The sequence below is a fragment of the Piliocolobus tephrosceles genome, chromosome 1 (assembly GCF_002776525.5).
Source record: "Piliocolobus tephrosceles isolate RC106 chromosome 1, ASM277652v3, whole genome shotgun sequence".
NCBI classification, from domain to species: Eukaryota; Metazoa; Chordata; class Mammalia; order Primates; family Cercopithecidae; genus Piliocolobus; species Piliocolobus tephrosceles.
In genome coordinates this window covers 175944201-175963787 of record NC_045434.1, presented here as the reverse complement: position 1 = coordinate 175963787, position 19587 = coordinate 175944201, and the positions used below count along the sequence as shown (strand labels likewise).

The following is a 19587-nucleotide window of genomic DNA, read 5'->3' as shown; positions in this document are numbered from 1 at the left end:
CCATTCTCCTGCCTCAGCCTCCCAAGTAGCTGGGACTACAGGCGCCCGCCACCTCGCCCGGCTAGTTTTTTGTTTTTGTTTTTTTTTTTTGTATTTTTTTAGTAGAGACGGGGTTTCACCGTGTTAGCCAGGATGGTCTCGATCTCCTGACCTCGTGATCCGCCTGTCTCGGCCTCCCAAAGTGCTGGGATTACAGGCTTGAGCCACCACGCCCAGCCTTCCTGCTCCCTTTTTATGGGGATGGCTAAGCACTGTATCCCTTGACATTTCACACCCGCTCTTCCCCAGGCAGGGACCATTGAGGAGAAGATCTTCCAGCGTCAGAGCCACAAGAAGGCACTGAGCAGCTGTGTGGTGGACGAGGAGCAGGATGTAGAGCGCCACTTCTCTCTGGGCGAGTTGAAGGAGCTGTTTATCCTGGATGAAGCTAGCCTCAGTGACACACATGACAGGTGGGGAAGTGCCCTAACCATTATCTCTAAGCTACCCACACAGCAGGGAGATGGGATCCATAGTGACTTCAGCTGTGCCTTCTTTCCCTAGGTTGCACTGCCGACGCTGTGTCAACAGGCGTCAGATCCGGCCACCCCCTGATGGTTCTGACTGCACTTCAGACCTGGCTCAGTGGAACCACTGCACTGATAAGCGGGGGCTCCAGGATGAGGTACTCCAGGCTGCCTGGGATGCTGCCTCCACTGCCATCACCTTCGTCTTCCACCAACGTTCTCATGAGGAGCAGCGGGGCCTCCGCTAATAACCAGCTGGTCTGGGTGTAGCTCTTAGAGGAAGGAGATAGGGAAAAGGGGTTCCTTGCCCCACAGGGCCCTGTTCAATTTTGTTCTCTGGGAGAAAATCATCAAGAAGGGCTGCATGATGTTTGCCCAAAATTTATTTTATAAGAAAAACTTTTTTGGTTAAAAAAAAGAATAAAGGTATGAAAGGGTTTGAGGCCTGAGAGCAGTGTGGTAAGCCCAGCAGGGAAGAAGCCCCCTATACTTCTCTAAAGCCTGGGTGCCTGCTTGAGGAGGGAAGGCAGGAACCCAGGGGCAGGGGAGGGCGTCTCTTCAGCAATGATGATGACCACTGTAACCTCCTGGCCCAGGGTTCCCAGCATACTGAGTAAGGGGCCCAAAGACACTAAACCCAGCTGTGAGAATGCCTCTTTGCTGGGCCTCATCAAGGCCTCCAGGACCTCAGTGCAAGGGAAGAAGGAAAAAAGACAAAAGGTGACAGAAAGAGAAAGAACTGGTGGTTGGGGTTCTGGGCAGCCCATGCTTCAGCCCCTGCAAGCTGATGGTACCGAGCATGAGACTGTGAGGTACGGGCCCCATCACATGGTGCTAACATAATCTGCGAAGGCCTGGGATGAGTCCCATGAGTCGCTAACCACATGGCAGGTAGCCCGGAGTCGCCGGATGGCTTCCCTGGCTGTGACTGCATCCTGGTCCAGCCAGTTTTGGAAGAGGCGCAGGTGACCAAAGGCTCCACGGCCCCAGCGCTCCAGCCGCTTGGCGAACTCCAGAAGCCCATCTGGCTTGATGCAGTTGGAACTGGTAGGGTGAGATGGATTAGATATCCAGGAAGCAGCAAATTCCTGGTCTATATCTCTGTAGCCCCATCCCTTGTTTTGCCCCTCCCCTCATGTACCTGATGTCCAGCTGACAGAGAGAGGAGGATGAATCCTCTGAGAAAACATCTGCCAAGGCCAGCAGGCCAGCATTCCCTGGAGAGAAGGGGAGAAGTGCCTGTCACCTCCACCCAAGAACAGGGAACAAGGGTATCCCAACCCAACTCTGGCTGGGGAGAAGCCCAGCCCTGCTGGTTCCTGAAGCCCCAGCACAGAAATATCTGTATTCCAACTCCCATGTTCCCAATGGAGAGGTCTTTGCCTTTATCCAGTGAGTTTTTAGGTCAAAGGCCTAGCTCCTTTCCCCTCTGCCTCCCCAGGGTCTGGCCCCCACCCAGGCGGTTCCCTGGCAGCCGGAGGCCCTTCAGTGTGGAGTTGCCCTTCATAGCAGCAACCATCTCAGGCAGAAATTGGGCTGGGCGCTTCTCAAACAGACGGCAGAAGGAGAAGGTAATCTCTGTCAAGAAAAATTATAGTAAATTCTGATGGCTGTATTAGGACGGGTGCCGCCCCCTCCAGCCCAGTTGGCCCTAGCAAGCGGTATTAACCCAAAAAGATTTGGGCCTATACAATTTTTCTAGACTCCATGCAAGGCTGGAACTAAATCAGAATCCAAACCAAAGACTGAACCTAAATGTTCACTATTAGGTGGTTCTCTGCATGGACAATTCTCCATTCACTTCCTTCTTTCCCTATCACTGACCACCCTCTATGCGGGGTTGGGGATCAGAGAAAAGTCTATGAAGGGAGCCTGGCACAGTACATTTTGCCCCACCACCACCATTTCGTCCACCTCTGAAAGGTAAGAGCAACTTCTGGGTGAGGCACTCTAAAAGCAATTTTTCATGTTTAGCAGAGGAGGAATTGAGGTTGGGGCTTTTAGAAGGAAAGTCATGCAGGTTCTATATCCATTTTATAGTTGAGGACACAAGGCCAAGAAAGGAACAGTGGTTTGCTCACTCAGATAATGGCAGAACCACAGTGAAGACCCAGGAAATGTCCAGGTTCTGAATGAGGAACTTACCTTGCAGAGTCAGATTCTGTAGCAAAAAGAGCACCTCGCTCTGACAGTCAGCCAGATTCATGTCATGGAAGCTCAGTCTTTTCAGGGCTAGGTTGTACTCTGGATAGGAGGCAGAGATCATGGACCATGGACCTTAGCTTTCCTAGAGAACAGTGCTAGGTCCCCACCTACTCCTCTCCCTTCACCATTCTGGCTGGGTCCTACCTTTGAGTGTTTGCAAAACAAGCCCAAAATCCTGGGGAGAGGCAAAGGTGGCACTATCCAGGGACAGCTGCTGCAGAGAACCCGAGGCCTTCAGAACGGAGCACAGCAGTGGGGCTGGCTGGGCTCCCCGTGGAAATCCCATCTCCAACTGCTCCAGGCAGTTTTCTGGATATGGCGGGGAAAGAAGATTCCAGCTGGCCATCTCTACCTCACTCCCATAGTAGGGCCCATCCTGTTCTTAAGGGATTCATCTAAAAAATTATTTATTCATTCACTTGTTGAATGTCTACCATATGTCAGCACTGTGCTAGATTCTGGATATTCAGCACTAAATAAGAGATTTAATCCTTGCCCTGGTAGAACTTTTAGACCAGGAAGACAGGCTACCCAGACAAGCAAATAAAGTATGCAGAGTGGTGGGATAGGAGACATACAAGAACTAAGGGAACATACAGCAGGGGAACTAATCCAGTCTAAAGGTCAGTTCTTTTCCTTTTCTGGAGACCAAGCTGCCTTGGTCACTCTCTGCAGGTCTTATGGTGGTTTAGGCCCTGTCTAGCTCAAGAGTATCTTAGTGGCAAGCTCTAAAGGGGAACAGGTTCCAGATAAGCCAGGAATGAGTGATAGAGGAGGTCCTTCCCCTTTCCTCATATGAATGCATCTGCACGTTTGTGTGGGGATACACGTGCATGCACACACAGAAACACACACACACACAGTGCTTCACCTGGTATCTCCTCATCGCCTATTATGAGACTAGGGGGTCCTGCATTCCCTGGCACACCAGGGTTGTCCCGCTGGCTTGGGTGGTCAACACGAATAGAGAGGACCCGTAGCAGGGGCAGTGCTCGCACGATAGCACGTGTCAGCTCCAGGATGGGCAGTGGTGAGAACAGGTCACTGAGATGCAGGGCACGGAGGCGACATCCAGCCTGGCCTGACAGGGCCCGCAGGCTGTCTAGCAGGCGGAAGATGTTAGAGCCCAGGCCTATGGCAAGAAAGAGATTAAGTCAGAACCATGTGGGAGTGTCAGCAGGGGTAATATATTCAAATACAACTCCAAATACTTTTGGTTACTAGCAAATCTCTTGGGTTTTGGCTCAGCTTATTTAAACCCATTTGTCTTCACTACTCATCCATGTCTTGCTTTTTCCTTAGGTAACCAGCAAACTGAGGTCTGCTGTTTTGGGCTATGCCCATGAGAAGCATCAGTCAGGGCAGAGTCACAAAATTTAGAAGATACGATATGGTGAGGCAGCATGTGGCTACTAGCTGAATGACAGGCCCAGACAGTAGCAGGTCTCTGGATTTCTGGGTTCTGAGTAGTTTTCTGAAGAAACTGGCCTTGAAGGAAGTTTTAGACAGAGGGAGAAGACATAGTCAAGAGTCCCAGTTAGTTGGGAGCAGTGGCTCACGCCTGTAATCCCAACACTTTGGGAGGCCAAGGTGGGCAGATCACTTGAGGCCAAGAGTTCCAGACCAGCCTGGCCAACATGGTGAAACCCTGTCTCTACCAAAAATACAGAAATTAGCTGGGCTTGGTGGCACATGCCTGTAGTCCCAGCTACTGGGGAGGCTGAGGCAGGAGAATCACTTGAACCCGGGAGATGGAGGTTGCAGTGAGCCGAGATCACACCACTGCACTCCAGTTTGGGTGACAGAGCAAGACTCTGTCTCAAAAAAAAAAAAAAAAAAAAAAAATCACAGCTTGGAGATTGCAAGGCATGAATGGGACACTTGCTTGTTTGGCTACATGAGGCTCAGGAAACAGCTCTAGAGGGCAGGGCTTTGAAGGCCACATTATGGAAAGGCAAAGGGATGGTTTAATCTTATAGGCAATAGGAAGCACCTAAAAACTATGGAGAGTGACAGTGACCCAACGGGGAATACTTTAGAAGAATCAATGGGTGGGAATGGGGCAGAAAAAAAAATAACCAAATCCCACAGGATGGACTAGGATCCAGGAAGGTTAGTTGCTTAATGCCACAGGCAAATAATTCCTTGGACTATGCAGGCTCCTCTTCATTCATTCATTCAACTAAACTACCCAGGGCCTACTAAATATCAAGTTTTTTGTTAGACACTAGTGAGCAGAACATTGCTTTTTTTTCTTACATAGCTTGATAATGTGATGGAAACTGGGGGAATAAAGTACTATGGAATTACAGAGGATGGGTACCTAGTCCAGCTTACATCAGTAAAGGCACTCCAGCTAAGTCCTAAAAAACATAAAGGAGACAGGCTAAAATTTAGGAAGAATGATTGTGGCAGAGGCAACTTGGCATATGTAGAATCCTGAAGAACAAAAAAATTTCATAATGGCTGGTGTGAGAGTGTGAAGGGGGGAAGCATTCAAGATACAACTATAGGCCAGGTGTGGTGGCTCACACCTATATAATACCAGCACTTTAGGAGGCTGAGATAGGCAGATCACCTGAGGTCAGGAGCCCGAGACCACGCTGGCCAACATGGTAAAACCCTGTCTCTACTAAAAATACAAAAATTAGCTGGGTATAGTGGTGTGTGCCTGTAATCCCAGCTACTGAGGCAGTAGAATTGCTTCGACCTGAGAGGTGGAGGTTGCAGTGAGCCAAGATTGCACCATTGCATTCCAGCCTGAGTGACAAAAGTGAGACTCCATGTCAAAAAAAAGAGATACAACCATAGGGGTAACCAGGAGTGAGAACATGAATGACCCCTAAGTAAAATTAAGCAATATGGTGAGGGGAAGCCATTGAAAGCTGTTTGCATGAATGAATGACAGGGTCATTTTTGACTGATTTTTGAAAGAATCAAGACTGCATTTTTCAAAGGATGCTTGGGCTGCAGTGCGGATAATGGATTTGTATGGCATGATTAAGGAGTCCGGAGGAACTGCTGAAATTAGTTCAGGTAGGGAATAATGGTAGCTTGAATTAAGGACATGGAGATAAATAAATGTATTTAACAAATTATAAAGATAGGGCTGGGTGTAGTGGCTCATGACTGTAATCTCAGCAGTGAAGGAGGCTGAGGTTGGCGGATCACTTGAGGCCAGGAGTTCAAGACCAGCCTGGCTGGGGAAACCCTGTCCTTACTAAAAATATAAAAACTAGCCCAGTGTGGTGGTACATGCCTGTAATTCCAGGTACTTGGGAGGTTGAGGCATGAGAATCACTGGAACCCAGAAGGTAGAGGTTCCAGTGAGCTGAGATTGCACCACTGCACTCCAGCCTGGGTGACAGCAAGACTGTCTCAAAAAGGAAAACGGAAAGATAGGACCTCATGAGCAAATGTGTGGAGTAAGACAATACAGGTTTCTTTGGGCAAGTGAGTAAACTAATGTCATTGAGAACAGAAGGATCGGTATAGTGTGAAAGTGCATTCAAGTTGGATGTAATGAGTTGGGGGGGCGTGTTGTGGGTTATGAAGTGGTCATGTCTATTAGCTGGATAAATGGGTCTAGGTCAAGAGAAAGATCTGGGGTAATGTCACATAATGGGGAATCTTTAGCATAGTTGGCCTTTGAAACCACAGGAATGGATGAAATTGTCCAAGAAGGGTGCATAAAGTGGGAAAGCTCTGAGGAACTCTGAATAAGCAGAGAGGAGGAGAAAACTTTCTTTTTTGAGACGGAGTCTCGTTCTGTTGCCCAGGTTAAAGTGCAGTGGCACGATCTCCAGTCACTGCAACCTCAGCCTCCTGAGTAGCTGGGATTACAGGCACCCACCACCATACCTGGCTCATTTTTGTATTTTTAGTAGAGACGGGGTTTCACCATCTTGGTCAGGCTGGTCTTGAACTCCTGACCTCGTGATCCACCTACCTTGACCTCCCAAAGTGCTGGGATTACAGGCAGGAGCCACTGTGCCTGGCCAAGAAAACATTTTTTAAGATCGTGGAAAAAAAAAAAAAAAAAAAAAAGATTAATAGCAGTAAATCCTGCCAAGAAGAGTTACTGAAAAGTATACATTGAATCTAGTAACAAGGAGGACCTTGGAGACATAGGTCCTTGTCAGTGCAGTAGTAGGGGTATAAGAGGCTGGAAGGGGCTGTGGGTAAGAGAAGTGGAAACAGTACAGATAACTAAGGTTGTGAAGAATAGGAGATAATAGTTAAGAGTTTATTAATACGGCATAGATGGAGGTGGTGGTGGCAGTTTTTGGTGGAGACCTGTTAAGATGCTGGTAGAAGAGAGACAGTGGAAAGGAGACAGATAGTATAAATAGTTGTTTGAAAGCATGGATCTGTAGTCTGGTTGCCTGGTTTGAATCCTAGCTCTATAATTGCTAGGTTATCCTGAGGAAGTCACTTGCCCTCATAGCGTTGTAAGGATTAAATTGTTAGATCAAATTATCAAGAATACTTAAAATATGCCAGACACATACTAAGCAGTATATAAAAATTAGTTTGAGAAACCAGCTTCCCTAAGAAGGCAGGATGCTCGTTTCTCAAACTGATAATTTTCATATACTTTGTTGTGAAGCTCTATGCATCTAGAGCACAGGTGGGAGAATTAGCCTTAGAAAGGATGGTGTTCTCTTCCATTCTGGTGAAGAAGGATGAGTGCAGATGGAGAGTTTATAGGCTGCTTAGCAAGCTGAAGAAACTCATGTGTGATGGCTTCTATTTTCTCAGTGAAGTAGGTAAGGTCATCCCTGAGAAGGGAAAAGGAGGGTTTGGAAGTGGTAGGAATGGGAGCTGATGTTGCAAGCACAGTGAAAGTTCATATGAGGTTAATGATCATGAGTGTATAGTAGCACTGATTTGCACAGTTGTATGATTTTCCTCTAGCAGTGCTCAGCAACCTAGGCAGATTGCTGGATTTAGCCAGAATTGAGGTTTTGCTAGCTGGGCACAAGCAGGAGGGAAATGAGGACTGAGGATTGCTTTGCAGGTTGTTAGTCTGATAAGAAATTGTGCCCCACACCTTGTCTGGACAGCTGCTCTAATATGACTGGTGAGGTCAAACTGTAGCCCTGCCTGGGCATGCATATACTATACTGCTCCCACCTGCCCTTGGATTGCCTTCCATATCTAAAATGTATTCATTCTTCAGATTCCAGCTGGCTTGTCTCATTGCCCCTCAGGAACCCCTGCTTTTAACAACTAATCAAGTGTATAGACTTTATGTTCCTCTCTTCTAGCACTGACAGTCTCCCCTGCTGTGAGGCATACAAGTCATCCTCTCTAACCTCCTGATCATACCCCCAATTTGCCCCTCCCACCTCCCCAGAATTAGGCACACAGCTAGTGCTTGCTAGGCAATCCAAGCCCAATCCCTGCCACTCCAGGGTGCTCACCATTGTAGGAGAGTGTGAGGCTCTCCAGTGACACCCAGGAGCTCAGCAGGTGGCATAGTGTCAGGGCTGCCTCTGTGGAGAGTGGAACTGTGAATAGCTCCAAGGTAGAGATGCTGCGGAATCTTTGTGAAGCTTCCAGTGCTGGAAGCCCCAGGCAGCTGGGATCTGATCCATCCAAAGCTCCACAAGCCACTTCCCCAATCTCCATCTCTTCACCATCCTCCTTCTCGCCAGCCACAATAAAAACAAAGTCATACAGGTCTTCAGACTCTGCACCAGGCCCCTGACGGGTGCGAGCACCCTTCTTCCCTGCAGCTCGCTTGAAACGCTTTAGGGGCTTAGGCTGTGGGGCTGAGCTAGCTGGTGCCCGTTTGTATGAGGATGTAGAAGAAGAGGCAGAGGAAGTGGCTGCTGGAGCAGAAGGTGGCCGCTTGGTGCCAAGAGCCTCATGGGAGGTGGCTGGGGGGTGCAGCTCCCTCTTAAGGTCTGTTCCGCCTGCTGTCAGGCTCTCCTGTGTGCTCCGGCGTGTTACCCGAGTGGCAGGTGCAGCTCTGGGCATCTGCTTGGCTTCACTCTTACGCCGGCTAGCCATCAGGGCTGCAGCACATCGCTCAGCAGCATCCCGGCGGGGCCGACGTGAGCCCAATAAGAGGGACCCTTCATCTCGGGATGGGGCCCGGCCTCGGGAGGCCTCTCCACAGAGGCGGCAGGGTGGGCCACCAGGCCCTGGTTGCCAGAAGCCAGCACTCATGGTGAGAATAAGGATGAAAAGGGCTGACTCAGGCACAGGCCAGGAGTATAGGGACACTTGACTGACAGCCCCATGGTGAATGAGCTGATGCAACAGCTGCCGAAGTGACTGCTGAGCAGCCACATCAGAGAACAGCAGGTGGCGGAACTTGAGCGTGTGCAGGGAGCTGGCCAAGGTCTCCAGAACCCTGCGGTTGGGCTCAGCCACCAGCTCGGTTGCACCCTGCAGCATGTTACAGATGGTGAGCTGTCGGACGTGGCGGGAGCTGTGCAGAAGAGGCGAGAACCGCTGATCACAAAGACGCCTGTCAGAAGACACATCAATGGTCCCACGTAGAACATGGGAAAAAAAGGCCTCCATAAACTTGGCTCGCCAACATGTCACACTCTGAAAAGAAGAAAACATGCCAGACAGTCATGATATATCCATTAAACTGTCCAAATTTCCTTCTCCAATAGCAAACTATTTAGTGAGTCAGGCAATACTCTACAAATTCATTTAATCTTCACATCTCTGAGGTATGTATTATTATTAGCCCTAATTCACAGGTAAAACTGAGGCACAAAGAGGTTATCACCTGTGGTCACACAGGTAAGTGGTTAGATTATTTGGACCCAGGAAATCCGGTTCTAAAGACCATGCTTTTATTATAGTGCCTCCACTGAAACACCCCTGTAAGTTCTTCCATGTTTGTTTCTAGAACCTTATCCCAATTTTTTTTTCTTTTTCTTTTTTTTTAAGATAGAATCTCACTTTGTAGCCCAGGCTGGAGTGCAGGGGTGTGATCTCAGCTCACTGCAACTTCTGCCTCCCAGGTTCAAGTGATTCTTGTGCCTCAGCCTCCGGAGAAACTGGGATTATAGGCGCCCACCACATCTGGCTAATTTTTGTATTTTTTTTAGTAGAGATGGGGTTTCACCATATTGGCCAGGCTGGTCTTGAACTCTAGACCTCAAGTGTTCCACCCGCCTTGCTCTCCCAAAGTACTGGGATTATAGGCATGAGCCACCACGCCCTGCCCCTTATCCCAACTTAATTCTTACCACCACCAGCCCCTTATCACCTCACACCCGACCACTAGCTTCCTGATTACTCTCCCTGTCCCCAAAGTGGTACTGTAAAACACTAATAACATCATACTGCATTAAAACACCCGATGTCTCCCTACTGCCCTTCCACCCTCTGCCTGAGAAGCTTTATTTCCCACATCTTGCTTATGAGAATGCTTTGCTCTAGCCAAACTGGTCACCCCATGGACCCAAACCTGCCTATGTCCTTTCCTACATCTACCAGAAATGTCTCCATTGCTGAACTAGACTTCCTGAAAGGACTTAGAAACGTGTCATTTGAGACTGTCTCTTGTTGGGACTCCTCTGACACTGTGACTACTTAAGACTAAGATGCTGGTATGTTGTCTCATGGTGTTGAGTCCTTTTGCCTGTGTACATGTCTTATCCCAGCCACATTAGAACTTCTTAGAAAGCGGGAATCATATCTTGATTTGTTTCTTCCAAGGCAACAGTTATTTGCTTTGATGGATAGGAAATCTCATCAGACTATTCTGCACTTGATCTTAGCCAAAAGGCCAAGAAGCGATTCATCAGACTATTCTGATATGTTTAATATAACTCTGAACGCAAGTGATTCTCAGCCTTTGGTGCACATCAGAATTCCCTATGGAGCTTTTCTTCCCCAAAATTCATATACCAAACACCCAGACTTGGTGATTCTGTGTTACATCTCAGGTAAGGTCCAGACATTTTTATTGTTTGAACCATCCCAGATGATTCTGATGTACATCAGAGGTTAGGAATTACTGCTACCTAATCCAGAAGGGCACACCGAGACAAAGACAGGTGCCAGACCCCAAAGTTTCTAATTTAAGATGATCCCTAAGTCATCTCAGGGGCAGCAGAAAGTCAAGTCCCAGCTCTTTCAGTGTTCTCTGGATTTCTCTGAACCTCTTCCCTCATCTGCAAAATGTGGATAACCTGCTTCACAGGATTGTTGTGAAGATCAAAATGAAGTAGTACAAATTAAAGCACTTTGTAATCTGTAAAATATAAAAAATGTTACTGCTGCTGCAACTGCTATTAACCTGGACGGGATATGAAATGGAGGCAGAGCCTGTTAAGCATGGTACTCATTCAGACTAAAGCCAAGGCTGTGGGGGCCTGAAGTTCCCCAAGACTAAAACATTTCTTTGGTCCTTACCCTGCCTCCATGTATTCCTCCATACTGGAGTGACCCTCAGTTCCTATTTGAGGTTCTCAGAAGGAACTAGGCCTCTGCTGTCCTCAAGCAAAAATGTCATTCCTATTGCCTTAGCTATTTCCCCAGACTCCACTTATTGTGGTAATAATTAGGAATGACTTCCTGATTGAAATAACTGCATAGCAGCAACACAGAAAGGCCTTGCTCATCAGCAGCAGGACACTGAGGGCAGGAAAAACTACCTGGCAACCAAATCTCTGCTCAGCTTTGAGTGAAGGCAAAGAAGGTATCCTTGGGTCCTACCTCACACTAGCACTTTTCCTACAGATTTGCTGCCCACACCCAGTATTGAAAAACACTTGCTGGTAACCTTAGCAAGGCTTCAGCTTTACAAGTGAGCTAGTCAGATGGTTATTACAATATCTGGCCTAAAATATGGACAAAGATGGTGAACCAAGATATTGTGGCTGTTTCTGGCTATAAGAGGCACAGGGGAAATGTATGTTAGATAAGTAAATACTGGACTTTTTCAGACATGTTAATGGTTGATGAAATCAATGGGAGACAATATTTGGAACACTCCAGACACAACTGCAGTGAGCAGCATGACGCAGTGATCAGGAACATGCACTCCAGAAGCAGGCTGCTTCAACTTGAATCTGGGTCCACCATTCACTAACTAACTTAGGCAAGTCATTTCACCTCTTTCTGCCTTAGTTTCATCATCTATAAAGTGGAAAATCACTATATACTGACATCATAGCATTTTTGTGACAGTTAAATGAGTAAAGTTACGACAGCTCTCAGTGGCTTCTTTCTCACAAACTAATGTACGAGCAGACAGAAGATCACGAAGTTTTATTTCATCACCACTCTTAAGAAGAATCTATGCTAAAATTTGAAGCTGAGAGATGCTTGAGATCTAGTCCAAACCACTCATTTTATGGACTCGTATGCTATCACGATGCAAAGTGATTTAGTACTTTGTTTTCTGTGAGGGTAAGGGAAATGAGGCATGATCAATGAAGTGAAGTGACATTTGCCCCAACACAATCTTTGGCCCATCCTCAATGGGCTGGCAGGGGAAGAGGAAGTGTGTGTACAAACTAGGGAGGGCTAAACATCTTGTGCTAACTTGTTAGAGCTAACAATATTCACAAACTATATGTTGTTCATTGTTTTGCTGATACCAGAAATATTGTGTGTGGATAGAGAAGCAAATGAAAAATCATGGACCAGGCATGGTGACTCATGCATGTAATCCCAGCACTTGGGGATGCCAAGGCAGGCAGATTGCTTGAGTCCATGAGTTTGAGACCAGCCTGGGCAACGTGACAAAACCCTATCTCTACTAAAAATCGGAAAAGTTTAGCCGGGCATGGTGGTGCACGCCTATAATCCAGCTGCTTGGGAGGATGAGGTGGGAGGATTGCCTGAGCCTGGGAGGTTGAGGCTGCAGTGAGCCAAGATCGTGCCACTGTACTCCAGCCTGGGCAACTGGAGTGAGACCGTCTCAAAAAAAGTGTAAATTAACTCTGGAGTATTTACGTATAAGAGAGTAGCTACATGTATTTGTTTTTACAACATTGAGACAGTTCTGAACAGTTTCAAATGCTGGGCTTTTAAAACATACCATGTATTCAAATGTTTTTAGAATATTTTATTTTGAAAATGTATACCATATGTAATACTTGCTGTATTGAATATTTCCATTGTTTCTAGCTTTTTTTTTTTTTTTTGAGACAGTTTTTCTGTCGCCCTGGCCTGGGCCGGAGTGCAGTGGTGGGATATTAGCTCATTGCAACCTCTGCCTCCCGGGTTTAAGCAATTCTCATGCCTCAGCCTTCCAGTAGCTGGGACTACAGGTGCATACCACCATGTCCAGCTAATTTTTTGGTATTTTTTAGTAGATGGGGTTTCGCCATGTTGGCCAGGCTGGTCTCAAACTCCTGAGCTCAGTTGATCTGCCTGCCTTGGCCTCCCAAAGTGTTGAGATTACAGGTATAAGCCACCATGCCTGGCCTGTTTCTAGGTTTTGGTTTTTTTTTTTTTTTTTTAGACATTCTCGCTCTGTTGCCTAGGCTGGAGTACAGTGGCATGATCTCGGCTCACTGCAACCTCCATCTCCCAGGTTCAAGCTATTCTGCCTCAGCCTCCCAAGCTGGGATTACAGGCATGTGCCACCATGCCTGGCTAATTTTTGTATTTTTGGTAGAGATGGGGTTTCGCCATGCTGGCCAGGCTGGTCTTGAACTCCTGACCTCAAGTGATCTGCCTGCCTTGGCCTCCCAAAGTGCTGGGATTACAGGTGTGAGCCATGGTGCCTGACCCTGTTTCTAGCTTTTTTATATTGAACTCTTCTGTAATATACATCTGGAAATAAATCTTCATGAGTATCTCAATTTTTATATACTATAAATTCTAAGAAGCAGAACTTCTAGCCAAATTATTTTTTTTAAGAGACAGGGTCTTGCCCCATCACCCAGGGCTACAGTGCAGTGGTGAGATCATAGCTCACTGTAGCCTTGAACTCCGGGTCTCGTGCAATTTTCCTGCCTCAGCCTCCCAAGTAGCAGGGACTATAGACGCATGCCACTATGCACAGCTAATTTTTAAATTTTTTCTGTAGAGATGAGGTCTCACTATGTTGCTCCAGCTGGTTTTTTTTTTTTTTTTTTTTTTTGAGATGGAGTCTTTTTCTGTCGCCCAGGCTGGAGTGCAATGGTGCAATCTTGGCTCACTGCAACCTCCACGTCCCACACTCAAGTGATTCTCCTGCCTCAGCCTCTTGAGTAGCTGGGACTACAGGCATGTGCCACCACGCCCGGCTAATTTTTGTATTTTTAGTAGAGACGGGGTTTCACCATATTGGCCAGGCTGGTCTTGAACTCCTGACCTCAGGTGATCCACCTGCCTTGGCCTCCCAAAGTGCTGGGATTACAGGTGTAAGCCACCATCATGCCCAGCCTAAATTTTCTGGGGAGGAGAGGGTCTCTGTCAGCCAGGCTGGAGTGCAGTGGTGCTATTATTAGTTCACTGCAGCCTCAACCTCCTGGGCTCCTCAGCTTCCCAATTAGCTGGGAGGTACATGCCAACAAGCCCAGCTAATTTTTAAAAATTATTGCAGGCTGGCCACAGTGGCTTATACCTGTAATCCCAGCACTTTAGGAGGCCAAGGCCAGGGGATCACTTGAGGTCAGGAGTTCGAGACCAGCCTGGCCAATGTGGTGAAACCTCGTCTCTACTAAAAATACAAAAAGTAGCCAGGCCTGGCGATGGGCGCCTGTAATCTCAGCTACTTTGGAGGCTGAGGCAGGAGAATCACTTGAACCTGTGAGGCAAAGGTTGCAGTGAGCCAAGAACATACCATTGCACTCCAGCCTGGGTGACAGAGAGAGACTCTGTCTCAAAAAAAAAAAAAAAAAAAAATATTGCAGGGATGGGGTCTCCCTGTGTTGCCCAGACTGGTCTCAAATTCGTGGGCTCAAGTGATCCTCTTGCCTTGGTGTTCTAAAGTCTGGAATTACAGGTAAGAGCCACCATACCCAGCCAGCCTAAATATTTTAAAGTCTGAACAAATATTACCAGATTGCCTACCAAGAAAGTTACAACAATTTCTGTTACTACCAACAGCATATTAAAATGCAAATTTCACCCACCCATGGCCAAACCTAGGCATTACCTTTGCAATGAAAACCAAATCAAAACAAGACTTTACTAAACTAAGCAGTGAAATTTTACTTTCTCAGTTTTATCATAAGACTTAACATTTTTCACTTTACTGGGGATTTTTGTATATTTCGTGATGTGTCCAAATCCTTACTCATTTTACTGGCATATTTGTCTTTTTCTTATTTTGTGTCCCTTTGTTTTGCAAATATTGTTGCAAATGTTCTTTCACAGTGTATTTACCTTTTAAAATTTGGTTATGGTGTTGGCATTTTTTTTTTTTAAATTTAATTAATACAAAGTCCTAAAGATAGTGTTAATATTTTATGTGGTTAAATATGTCTGTATTTTCTTTCTTGGTTCTGTGCATTTAATAATTAGCACGGCCGGGCGCGGTGGCTCAAGCCTGTAATCCCAGCACTTTGGGAGGCCGAGACGGGCGGATCACGAGGTCAGGAGATCGAGACCATCCTGGCTAACATGGTGAAACCCCGTCTCTACCAAAAAATACAAAAAACTAGCTGGGTGAGGTGGCGGGTGCCTGTAGTCCCAGCTACTCGGAGGCTGAGGCAGGAGAATGGCGGGAACCTGGGAGGCAGAGCTTGCAGTGAGCTGAGATCCGGCCACTGCACTTCAGCCTGGGCAACAGAGCGAGACTCCATCTCAAAAAAAATAATAATAATAATTAGCACTCTTGGCTGGGCACGGTGGCTCACACCTGTAATCCCAGCACTTTGGGAGGCCGAGGCGGGTGGCTCACGAGGTCAAGAGATGGAGACCATCCTGGTCAACATGGTGAAACCTCGTCTCTACTAAAAATGCAAAAATTAGCTGGGTGTGGTGGCGCATACCTGTAGTCCCAGCTACTACTAGGGAGGCTGAGGCAGGAGAATAACTTGAACCTAGGAGGCAGAGGTTGCAGTGAGCTGAGATCACACCACTGCACTCCAGCCTGGCAACAGAGTGAGACTTCATCTCAAAACAAAACAAAACAAAATTAGTACTCTCTCCATCCTGAGATTAGGATGGTCACTTTTATTATATTTTTAGTTGTGCTCTTTTTTTTTTTGAGACAGGGTTATGATACTGGAGTGCAGTGTCATGATCATCACTCACTGTAGCCTTGACCGACCCCTGACGCTCAGTTGATCCTCCTGCCTCAGCCTCCCGAATAGCTGGGACTAGAGGCGTACACCAGCACACCCAGCTAACTTTTGTATTTTTTGTAGAAACAAGGTTTTGTCATGTTGCCCAGGCTGTTCTCGAACTCCTGGACTCAAGCGATCTGACCACCTTAGCCTCCCAAAGTTTTTCTGGGATTGTAGGTGTGAGCCATCACACCCAGCCTGATTTGTGCTTTTACTTTTTTTTGTTTATTGGTTTTATTATTTTTGGAGACAGAGTCTCACTCTGTCACCCAGGCTGGAGTGCAATGGAGCAATCTAGTCTCACTGCAACCTCTGCCTCCTGGGTTCAAGTGATTCTCATGCCTCAGCCTCCCAAGGAGTTTGGATTACAGGTATGCACCACCACGCCCAGCTAATTTTTGTATTTTTATTTTTTATCTTTATTTTTTTGAGTCAGAGTCTCACTGTGTCACCCAGGCTGGAGTGCAGTGGTAAAATCTCAGCTCACTGCAAACTCTGCCACCTGCGTTCAAGCAATTCTACTGCCTCAGCCCCCCAAGTAGTAATCCCAGAGTAGCTGGGATTACAGGCATGCACCACCACACCTGAGTTTCAGTAGAGACAGGGTTTGACCATGTGGGCCAGGCTCGTCTCAACTCCTGACCCTCAAGTGACCTGCTCACCTTGGCCTCCCAAAGTACTGGGATTACAGGTATGAGCCACGGTGCTTGGCCTAAGTTTTGTATTTTTAGTAGAGATGGGGTTTCACCATGTTGGCCAGGCTGGTCTCAACTCCTGACCTCAAGTGATCTGCCCACCTCGGCCTCCCAAAGTGCTGGGATTACAGGTGTGAGCCACCACATCTGGCCTGTTGGTTTTATTATTTTTATTTTTCAAATTTTTATTTTTTTCTCTTCTTTGGTGTTGAAACTGATTTTTTGTTGTTTTTGTTTTGAGTCAAGGTTTGGCTCTATTGCCCAGGCTGGAGTGCGATGGTGTGATCTCAGCTCACTGCATCCTCTGCCTCCTGGGCTCCCTCCCACCTCAGCCTCCTGAGTAGCTGGGACTACAGATGCACATCACCACACCAGGATAATTTTTCTATTTTTTTGTAAAGATGGGGTTTCTCCACGTTGCCCAGGTTGGTCCCAAACTTGTGAGCTCAAGCAATCCACCCACCTCGGCCTCCCAAAGTGCTGGGATTACAGGTGTGAACCACCGCGCCTGGCCTTTTTTTTTTTTTTTTTTTTTTAAGAGGCATGGTTTCGTGCTGTCACCCAGGCTGGAGTATAGTGGCATGATCACATGCCTGCAACTCCTAGGCTCAAGCTGTTCCTCTCACCTCAGCCTCTGCCATAGCTGGGATTATAAATGTGAGCCACTGTACCCAACTCTTGTGCTTCTACTTTTTACAACAAATTCTTTTTTTTTTTTTTTTTTGAGTCGGAGTCTTGCTCTGTCGCCCAGGCTGAAGTGCAGTGGTGTGACCTTGGCTCACTACAAACTCTGCCTCCTGGTTCAAGCAGTTCTTCTGCCTCAGCCTCTTGAGTAGCTGGGACTAAAGGCACGTGCCACCATGCCCAGCTAATTTTTGTACTTTCAGTAGAGACCGGGTTTTACCATTTTGGCCAGGCTGGTCTTGAACTCCTGACCTCATGATCCGCCCACCTTGGCCTCTTAAAGTGCTGGGATTATAGGCATGAGCCACTGTGCCTGGCCACAACTTATTCTTCATACTGAAATCATTAAAGTATACTGTAAAGTGAGGCTCTAACTTAACTTTTTCCAAATGGCTAACCAATTGCTAGAGAATAATTTATTGTGTAAATCTGAATTTATTCATTGCTTTTTCTCCAGAGTATCTATTCTATTATGCAGACCTCTTTGTTTGTTTGTTAGTTTTTTGAGACAGGGTCTCTCTCCTGTTGCCCAGGCTGGAGTAGGGTGGTGCGATCTTGGCTCACTGCAGCCTCGACTTCCCAGGCTCAAGTGATCCTCCTACCTTAGCCTCCCAAGTATCTGGGACTACAGGTATGCACCACCATGCCCAGCCAATTCTTTGTATTTTTAGTGGAGATGAGGTCTTGCCATGTTGCCCAGGCTGGCCTTGAGCTCCTGGGTTCAAGCGATCTACCTGCCTCAGCCTCCCAAAGTGCTAAGATTACAGGTGTGAGCCACCATGCCTGACCGCACAGATCTCTTTATATACCCCAGTACTACACAGTTTGAAATATTATTGCTTTATAAGCATTCTGTATCTATCTTGCTCACCATTGATTGTATCCCTGGAACCTAGCATAATACATGGAACTGAGCAGGCACTGAATAAGTGTTTGTGACTTATGAGCTGAAGGCTACTGTCATGCAAAAGTGGGGAGCAGAAGACACCCTCTGGAATAGATACACTCCAAGTTAGGACCTCTGCCTAACTGACTGTTGGGCCACCAAGCCCGGGGACTCTAAATGCTCTGAAATGCTTTGAGCCAAGATGACAGGATAATAAACATTCTTTTCCAGAAAGCTTTCTCCAAGAGAAAAATATAATCTTTACCACCTGCTGGTCAACTATACTGCTTGTGAAATACTGGAACAAAGTGAATCTGATGTTTCCTTAAAGATAGCAAAAAGCAGTTACTGTTTTCTAATATTCTTGAGTCTGCTTCTCTTCCTCATAAGGCCTGGTGTCCTCGTTCTGAACTTCAAGGGTTGCAGTCCAGATGTGGAAGTGAATAAGCTGAAGGAGATGGGGCTCAATGTTACTGAACCCAGTGCATCCCCAGAAATTAAATCTCCAATTCCTGACATTAGCCTTTTTTCCACCTGTTCTTTGGCCTCATTCACCATAGAAGGCCCAGTTCAAATATTACTTCCTAGAAAAGACTTTCTTGTTCTCTCTCAACCTTCTTACTATCTTCTGTTAGTACCACTTATCCTATCATATGTGATCTATTTGTAGATTTCCCTATTAAACTGGTAGGTCCTTGCCAGGCACAGTGGCTCATGCCTGTAATCCCAGCACTTTTGGAGGCTGAGGCGGGCAGATCACCTGAGATCAGGAGTTCAAGACCAGCTGATCAACATGGAAAAACTCTGTCTCTATTAAAAATACAAAAAAATTAGCTGGGTGTGGTGGCGCATGCCTGTAATCCCAGCTACTCAAGAGGCTGAGGCAGGAGAACTGCTTGAACCCAGGAGGCAGAGGTTGCATTGAGCCATTGCACTCCAGCCTGGGCGACGAGCGAAACTCTGTCTCAAACAAAACAAAACAACTGGTAGGTCTTTAAGATTAGAGGCTGCATTGGTTCTTCCAATATCTAATGTAAGATCTGGTACCTGGTTAAGTTTCAGTAAATGTTTATTGAATTAAATCTACCCCGTCACCTAGTTATGGGGGAGTAAAAGAAGCTCTGCTTAAATGAGAGCTCCAGTGATTTATATCTGTATCAGTGAATAATAGAATCCCAGGGCTAAAAGGAGCCCTAAAAGTCATCTTGTGCAACCCCTTTTACAATGCTGAATCCCCTGCAGAACACCCATGTGTCAAGGAGTTATCCAGACTCCATTTGAACTTAGTGATGGGAAGTTTATTACCTCTAGAATTAGCTTGTTTCATAAGCTCAGGGTTTAAGCTTTACGTAAACTTCAGGTTAGCAAAAATGTATCTTCCATTAACTTCCATCCAGAACAAG

General features: G+C 46.7%; 2 protein-coding genes across 6 annotated transcripts in view; one reads left to right on the top strand and one right to left on the bottom strand.

Annotated features, from left to right (window-relative positions):
* RAD54L (RAD54 like) overlaps window positions 1-1218 on the top strand; it is a 42526-nt gene extending 41308 nt beyond the window's left edge. For all 5 annotated transcript variants that reach the window (XM_023221497.2, XM_031934161.1, XM_023221500.1 and 2 more), the window contains 2 exons: window positions 289-452; window positions 544-1218. In XM_023221497.2, coding sequence (XP_023077265.1) covers window positions 289-452; window positions 544-754 — 375 coding nt within the window. In that variant the 3' untranslated portion in view covers window positions 755-1218. The remainder of the gene's footprint in view (window positions 1-288; window positions 453-543) is intronic.
* Window positions 872-19587, bottom strand: part of LRRC41 (leucine rich repeat containing 41) — a 26014-nt gene continuing 7298 nt past the window's right edge. The window contains exons 4-10 of the mRNA XM_023221496.1: window positions 8138-9275; window positions 3583-3843; window positions 2856-3020; window positions 2652-2750; window positions 1962-2084; window positions 1648-1723; window positions 872-1550 (exon numbers count right to left, since the gene is read on the bottom strand). Of these exons, the coding sequence (XP_023077264.1) occupies window positions 1331-1550; window positions 1648-1723; window positions 1962-2084; window positions 2652-2750; window positions 2856-3020; window positions 3583-3843; window positions 8138-9275 (2082 nt within the window). The 3' untranslated portion in view covers window positions 872-1330. The remainder of the gene's footprint in view (window positions 1551-1647; window positions 1724-1961; window positions 2085-2651; window positions 2751-2855; window positions 3021-3582; window positions 3844-8137; window positions 9276-19587) is intronic.